This window comes from Polyergus mexicanus, unplaced genomic scaffold (assembly GCF_030449975.1).
Source record: "Polyergus mexicanus isolate NDT 795.1 unplaced genomic scaffold, iyPolMexi1.0 SCAF_8, whole genome shotgun sequence".
Lineage (NCBI taxonomy): Eukaryota > Metazoa > Arthropoda > Insecta > Hymenoptera > Formicidae > Polyergus > Polyergus mexicanus.
The window spans coordinates 10,956,913-10,976,310 of record NW_027223328.1 but is presented as its reverse complement, the minus strand read 5'-3'; the positions used below and the strand labels follow the sequence as shown (position 1 = coordinate 10,976,310).

Here is a 19,398-nt window from a genome sequence, read left to right as displayed (position 1 = left end):
GAAAAACAAAAACTAAATTATTAATCATAATATATCATTATCGATGACATTCATTTTATTACAGCTCCTCCCAAAATATTTAACAATTTATAAAATATAAATGTATGTGCTGAATATTTGTATATTTTTCAAGTTACAATTTTAATATAAATAAGCTTTCTCTTCCTCTCTTCCTATCATTATATATAAAATCTAGCGTTAATTTAATGAATAAAATTCACATTATTTTCTTCAAGAGAGATACTACATTGATATAAATTAACAGACACAAATTTGCATTGTGAATAAAAAAAAAGTTTATATAAACATCACCTAATAGACGTTAAAAATTTATTTAGACGTAATTCTGAAATTTTGCAGAAATTTACGAATCCAATTTGGATATCCGCTAAACGGTTTTAAATTTCCGCTAAGAGAGGTCAAATGTTCGCTAAAAGGGTTCGAATCTTCACTAATTGTATAAGCGCGATTTTTTTTTAGAAAATCTATTATTAAAATGTTTCATTTCACACGGTATGCACACATACTACACACGCGATAATACTTTCTTATACCTCTATTATTTTGACATGTCAAGTAACAAGCAATTAAATGTATAGAATTTAAATGATACAAATAAATTGAAGAAGAATATATATTAACATATGACAAAATTATCTGATTGTGGATTAATTTTAACTATTGATTACCCGATTGTCGAGTTATACAATTATTTCCTTTTATTATCTAGAGTCGTAATAAAATATCGGAGCAGTCTGTGTAATAATATTTTATAGAATAATCGTGGCAAAATGTATTAATTAACAATAGCGGAAACAATTCTAGAACTCTGTGTATTTCTTTGAGACATAAGACAATATTTCATGTGACATAAGATAATATTTATTTTCTTAATTTGTCGTACAATACAACACAATATAATTTTTTTTTAATAATTAAATTTACATTTTTTTTTTTTTTTTTTAACAGCCATCTAATATAATCATATATGTTAACGTTAATATTTCAATAAAAAACGCAGCAAAATTATAATTCAAGTGTAGCATAAAAAAATTAAACAGAAAATATACATTTTTTATTTACGATAAAATATTATTTACTTAAAATTGAAGCGCTTGGGATTTAAATGCGTCAAGCTCGTCCCTGTAATCGGTTATGGTTGTTACTTTTACCCGTGCTTTTACGTTCAATAAAGACGCGCGTGCGCCCTACACTAATCTAGTATACCCTGCGATACCAGAATCTCACAGGGCTAGTGCTCAATGGTAAGAGTGAATTTTCTTATCGCAGTAATATTCTTCTCGATTTTGCTTGTACGATGTGATCCATAACGCGTGAAAAATGGACGAATTTACTTGAAAATCTTCGGCTTATTTTGCATGATTGGTGCTCGATTTGAAGATATAGTGCGAACACATAGAGTCGAGGAGACGAGGGGGAAAACGAAAAGACAGAAAAGTGGATGGAGATTTAACGTTGTCATTACTTAGAAAAGGTTTTATATGGATTATTTTAATTTTATTTATTATACATTCTTATTTATATCTATTTTATTTATCAGCATACACACACACACACATATATATATATATTGTTTTATAATTATAGCTATATACACATAGTGTGTGAGAGGGGGTATTAAAAAAAATATATATATATATATTTTATGTTAAAACTTGAAATTTTTGTCAATATATGTTTCTATTATTTTTTATATTGGAATATCTTAATACTTTGCTAAATATAATTTTTGTCAAATATAATTTTCAGATGAGAGCACTGGACACAATCATGAATTCAACCTGTGCTTACTGTACGCTCGAACCACCCCCCGACATCCTTCACATACCTCCGCCACCATTTCCGGCTATTCTTCAACAAGGTTCCGATTTTTATCCAAGCTCTGACATCCTGCCATTTCCACCGCATTTAAATGACAGTCCCTGCAAGCATGTCTGCGATCGGCGCTCTGAAGGGGTTCAATATATAGAAATGCCCCAACAAGGTTGGTGAAAACATAAAAAATATTTATATGAAAAAGTAAGATTTACACAATTTAATACGATTAATTTTAATGCATTGATTTATGAAAAAAGAGCTGATACGCGAATGATCGAAGATATGTAGAAGTAATTTGAATGTGAAAATGCTTTGTATAATTTCATCAGGAACTGTATTTGACGACACGTGGCTTCTGATCCTAATATCATCCTGCGTCGGTGTCATTTTTATCGGCGTAGTGCTCGCGACGTTGCTCTTAAAATGCAAATTGTAAGTATATCTGTTTACTCTATTAGCGGAAATTATAATTTACATTTATGAAAAAATAAAACAAACGACAAATTATTATCCGTTACAGCAATAGAAATGGGAAAAGCGGGGTGATCTCTATGCCGAATGCAACTTCTGGGATGCAAGCAAAAAACGGTAGGCTTCAGAATGAGGCGGTGCTTTATCCGTGCACGGCGGACACTATGCAAGATAGTCGGGTAATGTGGGCCACCCTCACTCCACGTGGGACCACGAGACACTATTTGGAGGAGCACACATACGAGACCATCGGGGGTGGGCAGTTTCACAAACGTGCCTGTGCGACCTCACCAACCGAACATGTAAAACTCAAGGCAATCTAACAATACGTTTGTATTATATTACAATTATTCGTATACATATATAAAGTATCTTAGATATTAGCGCGAGCAACTCTTCATTTGTGAGTATTTATGTCGCTACGGTTCTCTTTGATCAATTTGCAGTTGATTTATTTTAATAAAGATATCACATACAATTTTTTATGGGTTTTTAATTCCTAACATTAAAAAAATATATTTTTATTAGATATATATATATAATATATATCTTCGCGGAGTTTTGATGCAAAATAAAAAATTTTTATTTTTTTTTTTAAATTAATTTTCGATAAATACAACGGGCAATGTGTATAATACTACGGATTAATTTCAACAGATTATTTTATATGCAAAATATGTAAATACATATATGTGTGAATATAAATTAATAATCTTCTAGACATATGCTGATCCACCAGCTATTACTCCAGTGCAAAATCGACCAAAGGATGATAAAGCTTTCGATAACACTGCATTCGTGGATTATGAAGAACCTTTGTCTATCAAGACCGAGTATTATCAACTCAACGACGTTCTAGAGCCAAATGAATCTGGTAATAGAGGATGTAATAACACAATTTAAGTAAATGCATATCTATACTGTTATATCAATTTTTGTAAAATATATTTTTTCGACAAACAATGTAGAAAACAAAGGGTGTAATGTTAATTATTTCAATTAGATATTTTAATTTCGTATAATTTAAAAATATATGAAAAAAAAAGTACATACGTGTAGATAAACATATAACAACACAAACTCTAATATTCTTGAAATAAACCATGCATTATTGCGCTTGATCCTATGATATTTTTAGGCATACTTACAATTCAAAGAGGAACCCTCCGTCCACGCGTGAGTTCTCCGACGAGAATCGAACATCCGAATTTACCTCCGTTGAACCTTCATCCGCATAAGCGTGCATCTCGGAAAGGTTCCGGGACGCAACATACTTCGGATACGCTGCTAAGAAGCAGCATCGCTTCATCCACTTACATACCTACTATATAAGTATTTCGTCCTCTTTTTGTTACATTTTGATCGCCGATATGCGAGGTTACATTGTGCACCTTTTACATTTGTTACATCATCGTATCTAGTCATTTTAAGCACGTACAAATCGAATAACGGACGTGTAGTCGTGAGAAATTCTTTTCTATCGATTGATATAAGATTGTGATTGTGATTGTGTAGACGTAGGTGTAGACTAAATAGAATAAATAATGTATGTTACATTTGCATCTTACGAAATAAAGCAATGCATATAGAGCAGAATGATGTTTATCTCCACGCATTAACGTATTATTTAATTATAAAAATTTTGGATAACGTATTATTTAATTATAAAAAGTTTGTATCTCCTCATTTGCGCTTGTTTATTGGTGCATACAAATTTTTACGATACTAATCTCTGCTCGGAGAATTTTTAATTTTTCAGAAGGCAAAATATATTTCAGAGCGATAAAAATTAAAGGAGAAATTTTTCATATATAAAGGATACGCGCCGAGAGAGAAAGGGATAAAACGAATCTCTCGTGCACAGTTTCAATACTTTATTCATATAATTTCATAGTTACGGCATTATTCCTATATATTTATATATATATATATATATATATATATATATATATATATATACAATGTCCTCGATTTCAGGAAAATTTTTTGTAACGCGTCAGTGCGCACACTACATTACTCACATGTGTACATGCGTGTGTATCTGCGTTCTCTTTTTTCCTCTTAACGTGAAAGTGTATCATTTTTGAAGCTGATGAAAACACTATTTCAATATTTAACTGATATGACAAACTCGTTTCTAAAACTTCCCTTTACGTCTCGATCATGGATCTCTTATTAATAATACGAATGCATTAAACCCTATCACTTCTCCTAGTGTAAAATCGCATAAATATAAAAAAATAGTCGTTTTATTCAGCTCCGAGCATCTTTTTTTTTTTTGCAACTGTAAACTATATACCGGGTGAAATAATAAGACGGTGATCGCGCGCGATTGCGAGGCCCAGCTTAAGATATACATCGCTTAAGAATGTAAATGCTAACGAAACGAGACTCTCATCTGCTTGCCTTAACGTGTAAAAAATCTAAATGCACCACGTACGCTTATCCCATATTTATCCAATTTTATCTATATTTCATATAATCTGGAACAGAAGGGCTGATTTCGATCTTGCGGGACGGGATGTTGACGCAACGGCAAGACTTCTCGCGTTGCGCAAAGGAAAAGATTCAATCGATATTTTATAACGTCCCAAATCAATACATGGGTCATCGAATGAGAGATATTCTTTCAATTGATCGTAAATGGATCGCAAAGGAGATTTCAAAAGAGCAAGAATTCAAATTGATAGAATTTCGGTGAATTCAATTTCCGATATTGAATGCGAATTCAATATCATATAATTTTGAATATCATCCCTTCGCCTGATTCTTTTTTTTTTTCTTCTTCTTTTTCTATCTCGTAACAACTCGCAGTGCCATTTTACATAACACTCGATCCGCTTAATGGCAAATTTCTCGCTGATCGGGATCAGCCTCTTGCGCGCGCGTGTAATACATCTCTATTATACATACACGTGTCGTGGAAATTCGCAAGTCAACAGACAACAAAAGTGTGTCTGTTCCTGTGGAACTTCGCGCAGGATTCACTTAAATCTAACACGTCTCCCTTAGCTTATTCTTCCTTTTCCGTTTCCGTGTCTCTCTTCATCTCGCCCACACGCGAAGATAGTTTATTATCTACCTATAGTGCATTCGTATATGTACGACTGTACAATGTAAAATATAATTCCATCTAACTATGGCAATACTAGATACAGCTGTATGAGCGTTTATTTTTGTCGTTTTTTTTTCCCCTCTTATTTCGGGTATTATTCAAATTAATTGTTTGTTAAATAGCGTTGACATTTTGATAACTTTACGCTTTGCTATATCAACGATAAATAAATATGCATTTCTTTCACGTCAATCTCTCTAAATTTACTTATCAAATGTTGCAGCAATTTGTTCATAATTGTATATGTGTAAAGTATTATTCTCATTAATTCCACTTACGTATCGATTTTGAGAAACTACTTAGAATCAAAAATATTTATAAAAAACACATTTTACATTCTTATGTGAGAAATATAATTCCCATAAATGTAAGAAAGAGAGAGGCGTTTCTTATATATAGTAACGAGAATATTTTTTTGAAATTTTTTTACATAATAGCGATCTCTTATACGTTTTGCGCCCAACAACTTGCTGTAATATTTAATATACGAAGAGTGCTTTAAAATGCATATTTGTTTTGTTATATAAATCCTATAGCAAAGTTGCAATTACAAAAGTTGTGATTAAAATTCTCGTGTGATTCGATACTTCCGTTTTCCCTTTCACGATTTTACGTAATCGCAAAATTTCCAGCTCTCTTGTCGCGATACGGATGATTGATAGCTTAGGAGAAGCGTTTGCTAGAGCTGTCAATATTTTCGAACAATTTGCTACTTAAATACGAAATTTGCTACTTATAATACGAACATATGTCAATATTACAAATATAACATAATATATCACGCATGTAATAAATGATAAGTTACTGTATAAATAACAGTACTTAAATTGCAAACAATTTACGTAACATTAATAACGGATATCTCGATTAAATATCTTGATTAAAAGAATATTAATTTAATAATTATATAATAATTCTATAATTTTATAGCATGATATTTTTTTCATAATTATTCACAATATTTCTTCTCGATCAACGTATACGATATCTTAATGAGTTATAAAAAAAAAGTATCGCTATAAATAATTATTTTTAACAATAAGTTGTTATAATCTTTTTATTTATTAAATTTCTGAATTTGGTTTTTTAATCTCCGTACACCTGCAATTGTTATTATATTCTTTACTTTTAAACTTAGAAATTCTGGGATTTTTAAATTTCTGTTTTAATCGAAAAATGCTCTATTTAATATTTATCGTTATGTCTTTATGAAATTTTATAATATCCAAAGTTCTAAATATATATTTAAATGAAAGCTCTCCATTTCTTGTTTATAATTTTCAGCGTTACAAGTATTCTTCAAACATATATAATTATTTTATATATAGTGTATTTTAATTTTTAAATGTCTCCTGCATTTGTTTGTCAAGAATACATGAAAAGAATAAATGAAGAAATATGACATCATTCGAGAGAGAAAATGAAAATAATATTGGTGTATATTTTTAAAATATACTCATTGATCTCGAATAAATTCGACCGCTCCAGCGTTTATCCACGACATGTTTTTAAATTCATTAGTAGTGTATAAGTTAGTTAGTAGAGTAACACTGCTCACTAAATATATCTTTATAGAAGTTAATTTAGTTTGATATAAACGTTAGTCATCAGAGTACATCGAAGGATATGCAGATAGAGAATCAAAGGGCAGTGTAGTAACAATATGTTTAAATTTCTCTTGTAGGCGCTTTCCGTTAAGGAAAGACATCAGAAGAAAAGGATAGGTCCTGATGAGACAATGCCTTATAAAGGTACTGTTATTTTTGTTACTGTTGTAGAAAGAAGATTCTAATGTAATAGATAATTTTCATTTTTTTTTACAGGAAACATTGGGATCGTCTAAAAGCCAGTTGATTATCGAAGCACATGCGAGAATAAAGAAACATTTTTACAAGAATATCGTTGTTACCGATATATTTAAAATTAAAATTTTCCACGCATGCAGCCACATAAATATATATAAAATCCACACGTTAATTCGCTTATTCATAATCTACGGATAATTTTGATAGATGGGACGAGAGATAAACGATTGCGAGTCTGGTCAAGACAAGAGAGTTAAAATTTATTGTGTCTCGTTAAGCGTAACAACGATCCGCGCAAAATGGATCGCGATTATCAAAAGAAGCACTTTTTGCCTCAATGATAAATTCGAGCTTTTACGTGCTTAAAGATTAAAGAAGCTTTATGCAATGTATGAGATTGTACGAGATTGTGCACGTAGTTTATTTTATCGTCAAATTAATTATGTCTCGTTAAAGAGAATTTACTCATCTCGAATAAAGATAATAAATTTGACGAATTAAAATTTTCAATCTTGTGTCAGAATAAATCTGCGAATTAAGCGGAAAAACAAAACCGACTATCGCTTAAGCTTAAAACATCACTCGATAGAAGAATTAAACCTCTGATAAAAAGAAAATCTTGATCAACAAATATCTAATCACTGTTAATAATCAGTGAGTAATCAATTGCTCATGAAATCTCGATTAATTTCAATTTTAATTGCATGCATTGTCTTTCCGAGTCTTTCTAAGAATAATTGTTATTATATTTCGAGATACGTGCACCATCGACTCGCAATTTGTCAGTAATCTTCATGTGGAAAGAGAAGCTGTGAATGAGCATAAGAACAGAGTGAGATAGAGAAAGTATGAAATACCAACAACCACGATTCCGAGAACTTGTAGAACAATGTGGACGTATAAAGGACGATTTAGCCCGTAAGAAGTGCGTTACAAAAAGTGAATCGCGATTTATAAAATCTTTGAAAGCATTTTATAATAATCGACTCTTTTTTTTTGTGAGAGATATTTAAAAGATGTGTATTCGTTTTTAAATATCCCGTGATTTAACTCATCCCTGGCGTAGAGGTACATTAGAATAATTATTTGCATACATTTTTTTTTCTCCCTCTCCTTGTTCGTCCACTAAAGGTATGTTTTTTTCAGTAATACTTTTTTATTTTGTATATTTTGTAACTGAAACGAAAGAGAATAGATGTAAAGAGCGTAGTTAAAAAAACGGATCCCTAAAAGCGAAAGATTGTTACGAGACAGGATTACCCGGACTTTTGATAGAACAATCGCAAGCAAATTGGGCGGAAGTAACGATTCAGGAACTGAATAGATTGCTGCGCTTTAAATTAGCTTAAATGCTAAGCCCCGTTTTATTATTTATTGCTTCTTTTTCTGCGACAAATGTCTTTCCATTATATCTTTACGTCGCGCGGCTTGTTATTACTATTAACTCTCTCTCTCTGTCTTAATTGTAATAACAAGCGTCAGTTACATTAAAATAGTGACAATCTATGTATCATTCTTTATTTTGTGACAATTATCGTACGGAATAATAGTTACGGAAAAGTGAATGTAATAAATTGTACTTAAAAATACTTGTCATATTTTGCCAGTTCAATTATTAGTCTCTTTTCTATTTTAATTATATTTTGTGTCAAGTTGCAAATAAAGAGTATCGAGAATTATTTTGAGCAAATAATTTAGTTTAATGAAATATTTAATTATTTATTTTTTCTTTATTATTTTTTTGCAAATTCCGTTCATAATTCAATATCGTTCGATCCTGCAAACAAAACATTTATTCTATAATAATATATAAATAAATAACATTGAAAATTGTCTTATCTTCGAAAATTTATATGATGTGTTATTCCAATTAATATTTTGTTTTTCTAAATTATAAATTATTTTTCCGTGAACTAGCATTATCACTGTTAATTAAATCAAAGTTCAACTATATATACATATTAATATAACAATAAGAGTCACAATAATTGGACGAATTATATTTTGTTTTAGTTTATCTTTTCGCTCTTATAAATAAGTTTGAAAACCATTAACTAAAATAATATTAATTATTTTTTTATTACTGATCAATCATGTTAATGTAACCTAATATTGTGTGGGGATGATGAACTGTCTTCAATGTTTTTAACATATTTTGTTTAACTTTAGCTTCAATTAAATGGTTTTAAAAGATCTTTATTATCGTCAATTACGTCAATGATTAACTTTGTTAATAGTAATACTAAGTTAACAACATACAGCTATATATACAGGATGTCCCAAGGTATTGTTATTTCATCTCTAAATTCTTGTATTAATCTAAAATTGATTTTTAACTAGAAATGTCTCATATATTTTAATTTAATTTAATCTAATTTAATAATTACTTTTTGTAACGCCAAGAGATTCAAAATATAAAAGATTGCGTAAAAAATAAACTTTTATTTTACTAAATTATTAAATTAAGCTTGTTATATTACTAAAAAGTATAATATACTACATGTTAAGAATTACGTAATTGCAAAGAAGATAGTATTTAATTAAATTTCCATTAGAGAAAAATAGATTGAGAATTTATCAAAGAATTTATAGATGAGAGAAAATACTTGATACCTAAAGCCATCCCGTAAAACCAAGCGTATCGCGAATTTCAATTAGAAGGAGACAATGCAACTTGATAAAAACGATTCGGTGCATTTGTGTATCGTCGTGTAATTAATGCTCGACATTATACGACGAACGTTAAACGTTATCTAGAAATCGTACCGACAATACTGCATTCACACCCTGTATTTATGTATAAGCATATTTGCGTATGCTATAAATCATCTATTCGTTAAGTTTATCTTTTTTTATCTCAAATTACTTACAGATACTTTCCATATGTGTAAGAGTTACTTAGAGTCACTTAAAGCAAATTTCGATTAATTTAATCGCAGCGATTAACTTATCAAATAACGTCTACAACATTTTAATGTTAATAGAAAAATAGTATTAATAAATTTGTAAATTATTTAGAACGTGAAAAATAAATTAAATTAAAAATCACAAATGAAAATACAATGAAAATTATATAGCGGAATTTCCTATAACAAAAAAAGTTTGCTATAGAAAATTCTATCAATTGAATTAATCGCCGATTAATTTAATTTCGATTTGATCACAAAGTGACCTTTAGATATAATCTCGCGTAAAACACTCGACTGTACAATATGATTGAACGAGGAATACGTATTCATTAGCCAATGATGTGCATGTACAATTGTTATTTAAATTACATTTAATATTAACCATTGCAAAAGTAGCAAAAATAAAATTAATGAATATAGAGTTTGAAAATTGTTAAATCCTTTCTAAGCAGATTTGGAAATACAATTAATTGCGAAGCAATAATCGGATAGTCTTAAATAATAATTTTGTTTTCTTAAATTACTTTATTAATTCTTTGTAAATTAATCACTATTCATTATTTATATTAAAGGATATATTTCGCGAAAGGAGTTAAATCGTAGTTAAATGGTTTGAAAGATGTATTTATGAATTTATATAAGAACAATAATTTTTTTTTCTGATATCATTTAACTTTGCACTGAGCAATCTGTTTTTTTTTTTAAGAATGTATTTATTTAAATATATCTCTTTTAGCACAATAGTGTATTTTAAACAAAATTTGCTATTTATTTCTTGTTAAACTAATAATAAACTATGTAAGACAAATCTTAATCTTAAAATCATTACTTATTTATAATAGCTTTCCAAAATTTTTCAAAATTTCAAATATATCCTATCTTTATATAATAATTAAAATACAAAGATCATGGCATTAATTATTTAATAAAATTAAAATTGTTTTTGTTTGCAAACATCTAGTGCGATAGAGATGATATACGCGTATATAATTTGTGATAAATTTATACATTTTAATATTCCTCATTAAATATATTTCACACTCGAGTCGTTTGAATGGAACTCTTATGTGTTGCGTGTCCTTCGTTCAAAATAGATTTTAATAAAATCTATTTGTCAAACAATTTGTCAAACAATTTTTAGAAACGCATAACATAATCGATAAATATGTGTGTGTGTGTGTGTGTGTGTGTGTGTGTGTGTGTGTGTGTATGTGTCATATACATATATATATATATTTTTTTTTTGCTTTTCTATACAACAATGAATAGGACAGAATAGGATCATTAGATCACGATATTTTCGTTCCTAATGTTTCACTTCCAACATTTTGTTTTTACGAAAAGCGCGTCGAGAATGGAATACATTCAAAGTTTTTGCTATTATAATAAAAACATTACACGCATACGTTTATAAATAATACTTAGAAACTCAATTAATTAGTATATCGAATTGATCAAAATTGATTCAGAAATATCACATTTTATAATTTATCTTCTAATTTATTAATATTTATATTCATTTTTCTTAGGCAAAAAAAAAACATGATTTTCTGTAATAACAATTGTATAATGTTTCTGTGAAAATATTGATCTTAAATTTCAAATGTAAACAAATAATATTTATATTCTTCTTATATATTAAACAAATTAATAAATAAATTAATATAAAATATATTTTTTCTCTAACAGATCATCACAATTCTTCCAGACTTTTATACCTAACAGCTATAAAATCTTATAGAATTAAACAATAGGAAACATCATGCACAATTTTTTAAATTTCTTACTTAAAATATTGTTACTTATCTAAAAGATCGTACAAATCACTCGAACAATAGCTTATCATCTAATTCTTAACAAATAGATATACACATGAAATCGCTATATAACTATAGAAATTAATATTTTTGCTCGACGCGTTTTTGAAAATTATTTAATGTCGTGCTTATAACAAAAGATGTTGGAAGTAAAATCCACAAAACAATATATAAATAATCGGTGCAAGTTTCTTCCTAAAATCCGTTCATTAATCACTGCTAATATCACCTTCAATGTTTCTTTCTTTAATTAATTAATTCCTACGTTTAATTCCACGATCTTCGCGTTTATTTCTTCCTCTTTGTTTCTCTTCGGAAAGTCGTTCTATAGAAGCAACGGCCATCTCACGTTGAACAATACTTCGCTCGCAGATGCTGTTTTCTCACCTGCTGCGAATCGTCTTTCTGTCTGCCTTTAATTATTGTATAATACAGATCAAAGGATCGAGCAGCGTCGCAAACTCTATCCGATTGTGACTCGAAAAAATCCGCGACAAAGGAAAACGAAGAAGAGATCCTTCCTCAGGATCCTTTGCGATCGATACTCGATCCTTGCCACATGTCTAAATTTTATCCTGAGATTTTGTGTCGCCGGAACAAGAAAAGCGGTGCTATATCACTGATCGATATATTTCGCGTTTTATTGGCTTTATTCGCGAGAGCAAGCAGCTCGAGGAGCTCTTTCGAGTTTGATCTGCCTTAATTTGCGTTAGAATTAAAGAGAGTTTTTTTATCATGATCGATGCTTCTCGTTATGCTTTTCTCGAAGAACGAATACGTCCTTCTGTCTGGGTATACGACCTATCGATCTCAATCTTAAAGCAAGTCCTAAAGAAATGTATTTTATTCAAGGATATTTGAATTCCGATCACCGATCAATTTCTCGTGCGCATTAGATCCTTCTCAGGATCGTCGCCAAGAGGGTATAAAAAGATTTTTAAGTACGAAAGAGGATGCTTCTTCAAACATGCCCCTCAGCACAGCTCACGAGGAAGATTTGCAGAAGAACGTTCAATCACTTGCCGGGTTGCGCGTTTACCGATCCTAAAGACAGATCCTTGAAATTCGGGAGATTTGTTTATTGTTATTATAGCACACAGTTGTGAGGCAGGATAAAACTCACTTTGATAATGTTCGATCAGCGCTCATGGTTTTTTTTTTTTTTTTTTTTTTTTTTGCACACTCGCGATACCAACGAGGATCGTTTCGCTACGGGAGAGAGGGATGTCCCTCTCAATTCATGATTTTTCCCAATGATAAAAGATGAAAGGATGACGAAAGATGCGAGCGTATCTTCGGACCTCGATACGCAAAGCAATGTCTTCGCCGTATAAACGATTCTTTACACGTACCACTCTTTAATGTCTATCAGTTCTCGTTTCTTGTTAGGTTTGCTGCCGTTGGCGCCATTCTTGAGGGCACCGTTGAAGGTCTGTCCGGAACCTGCGGCGCCCAGCAAGGCCGCGTTCGGATCCTGACAGAACGTCTTCGTTTCGTCCACCTTGTAGCTCGTTTCTGGCCGGTTCTTAAACTTAAGGATTATCAATATGATGAGGACTATCGCTATCAGCGCGCCAGCTATGATGCCGATTATGAGCGCGGCGTTCTCTGCCGCCTCGGAAGTGATTCGCTTATTGTTGTTGTTCTTGGGCGGAGTGGGCATCGGCGGATACATTGGCGGAGGAGGCGGTGGCGGCGGCTCCGTCATCTCCGTCGTGGTTGACTGCGTCGTCACGGTCGTCGATCGATGCGTCACGACGCTACTGCAAAGTGTAACGACAATCATTTGTTAAATCATTGTTTATCGTTTGTTTAATCGTTATGCATCCTAATTAATCACTTATAGGATAAATCGATGATGTGGAACTTTCGATAACAATTTTCCTATCATTAGATACCAAACAGCTGCATGATTGCTTTGTGAGATTTTTTTTTATATTCCAGCAAATTATATAATATAATAATATTTCGTGCTTTTTATAATATTTATTCGAAACAAGCTTTCGAGTAAGTATTCGCGTTTCTTATTAAGAGCAGTATATAATTTTAAATCGTAAAAAAAAAATTAAACCATTATTTAAAAAATTGTATAAACTATCTAAATAAGATTGACAAAATGTTTACATTTGGATTATACCATATATATATATATATATATTCTCTCTGTCTCTCTCTTTCTTATATATTTTAAAATTTATTTTACCAATTAAGGCTTGCTTTGTTAATATTATCTATAATATAATAAATTTTTTATTGAGAGATTTTCTCCCATATATTGTACAAAACATTTATACATAAGACAAATTTTCTTTATATTAATGTGTGTCAATAATTATGGTAATTAACAAAAAATAATCCAGACCGTACAATATGTTTCCACGTGTCTCGATAGTTGGAAAATACATAGTTTGGTGATTTTGCGGTCACGAAACGTACGTGTTATCCCTGTGATTACTAATCAATGGCAAATTAATCAATAATTATAATAGAAACGGCGTTATGTAAATTGAATCGCGAACGTTATCGCAGACAGACGCACGCACCTGCCATGGCTGGTCTCGAGGTCTGTAGTTGACACATTGTATTGGACGGAGACGGTGACGACGTCGCGGTTCAACGCTGTCGACGACGACGACGTCTGCGTGCTGATATGGCTCGTCGAATACTCGCGAGCCGTCGTGTATGTCACCGAGCTGATGTCTGCGACCGAGAACAGAGGGGAAAAAAATGCGTCAGGGGGGTTGTGTTTCACCTCGTTGTATCGCATCTGCGATTCGCGCGGAAGGGATGATCCGGGGAGATGGACAAGGGGGAGGGGGGGATGAAGAGGGTAGGAAGGCGCGCAAGTAAAAGGAACGGACGGGATGTGAAACGTGTGGTGGCGGCCCAATATTTACGCGTGCGTAGGCCTGCAATATTTACGCGTGCGTGAGCGGGAACGTTGCGAAATGAACAGTCCCGAGGGCAACCCCCAGGAGCGTATATATTATATATTCAAGGAGGGACGCCCACGCACACGTAACGCAACGTGTTTCAGTTAAATGTCATGGGATATAAATAATATTTCATATTTTGTTGTAGCTCACAATTTAAAATTCTGGAGATGCTAGATGCCGCCGCAGCAGCGAGCTCTTAAAGCGAAACAGCTGTGAGCCATGTTCTCGGTAGTAATCAAATATATCTTTAATTTCCTTAACATATGTACACACGTGATTTTTTTTTTTTTTTTAATATTCATATTTAATTTTTTATTTTCCAACAAAAAATAACTTGAAGCAAAATACTATTCTGTTAAGATTTTTCTCAATAAACATAAAGTCCTTTAGATGTATGTTATACAAATATGTAGGAAAAAAAAGGAAATTAGCGCGTATTATGATAAACATTTTGTCTATAACAGATAAGCTTCTTATAAAAATTTTCCATTATTTCAGATATCAAACATGAGAGAACATTTTTAAGTTTAAATATGTTCTTATAGGGCTTCGCGCCTGCATATCGACTTGCAGCAATTCTTTCTTACACAATTACACCCGTATTATATTCTAAACATACTTTCTTACAACCGCGCGTAAAAGAATTTAAATCTTGCAATGGAAAATACTTTTAGCTTGGCTATCGAACGCGAGGAAATGTCTCGGAGTTTAAACTCGCTTTTACACGGTTCCATGCTCGGGTAAAATTAAGGACGGTGTCTCATTTCACGCTAAGATAAGACGAGTATTGCCACGGGAAAGCTTCCCGCTCCCGGTAGCAGAATAATGTCATGGGCGACGATACGCGCGTCACAGAAAGTCGTCGGGATGAGGGACGGTCCACGTTGTAATCTCGTAAGGAGAAAGATTCTTCATTTAAAGTTGATAGATAAGAAAGATAAGATCGATCGACGCTCTCGCGGCAGTTAATTAGCCTCTTGGTATTCGTGTTTGATTAAATTTTTTTAATTTACGTACTATTTTGTCTTTTATCCCTTTAACATAGCGATTGGGAGTGGGAAGGGAGATACATGTGTCAACATTTAAGAATTATGCGTTATGATAGATCTGATACTTTTATAGACTTGTATATAATGTATAGCTTTGATCCAAGTAAAATAATTGTAAATTTGAATTTGATTTTGGCTGATAGTGTGACGTTCTTGACATCATCTTTAAAAGAACGATATGAAGACTGTTAAAATATTGTATACCAATAATATTATATATATTCTAGAAATCGCACGTAAAGAATATTTGTTTAATAATTTTCAAAAGATAGAACAATAGAGTATTATTTTATATATATTCATAGTTTTTAAAATATATTAATATGTAGGAAAAAAAATAGTTGTTTTTTTTTCCCCGTTATTTTCATTTTCTAAATCTTCTTATTACGTGTTAAATCTTTCATTTATAAACAAACTTATTCAATCATTATTATTATATTATATATACAGCTAGCTTATTTCTGTCTTAAAAAATGCACATTTATTAAAAAAATAAAGATTATTGAAAGCTTATCGTATAGAACTTTCTATAACACATATTTCTTGTTATTTAAAGATATGCAGATTTAACAGCTATTGTGAGAGAAATGAGCTCGTTATATATTATATGGTATTGTCATATTTAGTATTAGTTTAATATTTTGTAGTATAAATTGTAAGAAAAGTGTTAGGAATATATTAAGCGGAAGAATGTTCTGGAATACGGACCGGTGGCCGAGGTGACAAAAATCTCTTCCGTTGTTCTCGGATCGCCCGAACCCTCTTCGCAGTCTTCCTCATCGTCGCATGATATTTTCACTTGGATATTTTCCTTGTGAAGCTTTGGCCTCAATGTTGTCGGCACGCGCGTGGGCGCTACATACACTGGCGTGATGATGTCATCTGGAAATAGAAGAAGCGGCGCAAATTATCAAGATTGAACGTACGAGGTCGCACTAATGTACAATTTATACGCGATTCGGATACCGATATAAAATCTAGCGCGCAATATCTAATATTCATATTTAGAAAGTTGATAATATATCAATTTTTCTTATTTAATTCTATAAAAATTTGTCTCTTCTTATTTCATGAATATCAAATAATAATTAAAGACGATGATGAATGAATGATTGAGAGAATTATCAATTATTCCGAAAATAAAAGAATATAATGATGTATGATTAATATAAAGATTTCTTCTCTCGAGAAATAAAGCGAATCCCACAGAAATCTTTCGTGCGAAGCAATTGGATGTTTCATTGTGTCGTGTCTCATTAAGATGACGATATTAATTTAGTTTTTAGTCAGTTGAAGAAGATTTTGGAGCGGGGCTTCAGTTCGTTGCAAGAGGTTCGCTGGAAGGTGAAAGGAGGAGGGGATCTGCCAGGCTTATCTCCAGCTGGCGATCCTAAATATGTAAATGAATCGAAGATACAACCGGGCGAGCATGAAGACGAAAAGGTGGCACGCTACGCGATATACGCGTGGCTCAGTATATGGTATGTGTGTGCGTATGTGCGCGAAACGACACGCATATTGGAGAAGACGAATCGATGTACAGTGATGTCCCTGTAATGGAATCTAAAAAAATCTGTCTTTACAATCATATTCTCTTCAATATTTTTTAACACATTAAAAAAAATATATAATTGAACAATTTGAAAATTAATTTCTAAATTGATCAAATATACGATATATCTACGAAAAAAATTAAGCACGTGTGCGTGTGTCACAATTATTTTATTAATCAATAATTATATAATTAATATCTTCTTTATATTTCTAGCTCCATAACAAAAGTCATACATTTTTTTTTATCTCTTTTTATTTATTATATTGTATATGAGTCTGTTTGTTGCGTAAAAGATTTTTAATTTAATTAATCTGAAGCACATTTTATTACAGTTAATTATATAGAATAGTGTACACATTTTTTTATAATTTTGAAATCGTCGTTGCTGACAATAATTATGCGCAATAATCGATCAACGGGATAAAATCAATAATATAATTTAACCGTAAAGATTAAAAAATAAAGTATCACAATTTACAATTAATCAAATTTCATTGTTGCATTGAAACTAAATACGAAAAAAAAAAAAAAAAAAAAAAAATGTTGTGGTAAGAGTCGCCAATAGACGACAGTGCCTTACCAGTACATATGTTGTCCGTCCTTGTCTAGGGGAGTGCTAAACGTCTCTCCTTTCATACAACACGCTAGTGATCGATAATTTCGCTCTTATATACGAAGCGAATGGCACACAAGCACTCTCGAGAAAATCGTTTTTCGCGAATAATTTTCAAACTAATAATTTTATCACAAAATTGTAAGGAGAAATTTTGTTGCTAATATTATTATGTACCTTTCTATATAAATTTTATTCATATACATGTAGATTCAACATGTATTATATAAGACATACATTATTATATAATCAAAACTACATTATGTTCACTTTTAATTTCTCAAAATTCAGTCTTTATATTTTGCCTTGATTTATTGTTTTGCGCAAATTTAACTTCTAGTAATATATTCTAATTAACCGAGTGAATTCTCTACAAAGCTGAGATAATAATATTTATGTCTATATTAAATAATAATATTTAACACTTTTTTTTTATATTTTTACAGATATATTAAAAATTGAAATTAAAATAGCATATATATAGTTTTGAAGAAGCTTTGTATCTAATGTGGGATAAAAAAAACTTGTAGGATAATATATGTATATTCATATTAAAAATAATATTTTTCTATATATTATACATATTTGTCAAACTAATAGGGCTTAAAATATTTTTGAAATTTGAAAAAAAGAAAAAAAAAAGATCTGTTACTATTACTTGTTAGGAAAGATAAGAAGAGAGATAAGATATTAATTTATTACTTACGCTCTCGGAAATGTTACTTACACTTACCGGAACCAGATTCGTAGATTGGGGTGCATTCCTCGTCCTCATCATCGCCGGCGCAACCGCTTCCGGCGCCGGAGAATATAAGATCATCTACGACGCCGGGAAAACCGGATGCAGGCGTCTATATATATACATATGTCGAATTAAATAATTATAATGATATTGAACGTACTAAAGAAATTACTTAATGAGATTATTAAGAGATTTTATATACTACCTGTTGCATTCTTTGTAAAGGCGCGGCGCGATCGAGGAGACTTCCGGCTGGTAAGAGCTGCACGTCTCCTCTAGTTATAACTTTCCCATCCTTGGCTGCCGCCAGCTCTAGGATCCTCGCACCATTAACGACCAGACCGGCTATTACGCCCAAGAATGGCCGTTCCACTCTGCCCTTGCTGCGATTCCATCGACCGCCTACTTGAATAGTAGACTGGCTGTTGAACACTGTCAGTTGATGACCTGTCGAGATAGAGAAATTTAAATTTCTTTTTTTTTATTAAAGTTGAAAATTTGATTACGAATAAGGATACTAAATAAGAAATTAGAATATTTTGATTTT

General features: G+C 31.4%; 2 protein-coding genes and 1 non-coding gene across 8 annotated transcripts in view; 1 reads left to right on the top strand and 2 right to left on the bottom strand.

Moving 5' to 3' along the window:
- Positions 1-1,206: 1,206 nt before the first annotated feature.
- Positions 1,207-3,917, top strand: LOC138935697 (uncharacterized). 3 transcript variants are annotated; one of them, XM_070300473.1, is made up of 6 exons: positions 1,207-1,265; positions 1,771-2,005; positions 2,169-2,271; positions 2,360-2,624; positions 3,031-3,184; positions 3,449-3,917. In XM_070300473.1, the coding sequence occupies exons 1-6, from the start codon at positions 1,263-1,265 to the stop codon at positions 3,640-3,642; spliced, it is 954 nt and encodes a 317-aa protein (XP_070156574.1). In that variant the 5' UTR covers positions 1,207-1,262; the 3' UTR covers positions 3,643-3,917. The 3 variants fall into 3 exon arrangements, with proteins under 3 accessions (XP_070156574.1, XP_070156577.1, XP_070156575.1); XM_070300476.1 differs by having other exon boundaries at positions 2,360-2,612; positions 3,449-3,916; XM_070300474.1 differs by lacking the exon at positions 1,207-1,265 and adding an exon at positions 1,272-1,495.
- Positions 3,918-4,174: 257 nt separating this feature from the next.
- Nrx-1 (neurexin 1) overlaps positions 4,175-19,398 on the bottom strand; it is a 213,077-nt gene continuing 197,853 nt past the window's right edge. For 3 of the 4 annotated variants that reach the window (XM_070300469.1, XM_070300470.1, XM_070300472.1), the window contains 5 exons: positions 19,057-19,298; positions 18,837-18,960; positions 16,650-16,823; positions 14,500-14,656; positions 4,175-13,719 (listed from right to left, as the gene is read on the bottom strand). In XM_070300469.1, the coding sequence (XP_070156570.1) occupies positions 13,299-13,719; positions 14,500-14,656; positions 16,650-16,823; positions 18,837-18,960; positions 19,057-19,298 (1,118 nt within the window). In that variant the 3' untranslated portion in view covers positions 4,175-13,298. The remainder of the gene's footprint in view (positions 13,720-14,499; positions 14,657-16,649; positions 16,824-18,836; positions 18,961-19,056; positions 19,299-19,398) is intronic. The other variant, XM_070300471.1, reaches the window with a different exon arrangement.
- LOC138935938 (U6atac minor spliceosomal RNA) lies at positions 18,033-18,139 on the bottom strand. The gene has a single exon (XR_011447314.1). It is a non-coding gene; the product is annotated as a U6atac minor spliceosomal RNA (small nuclear RNA).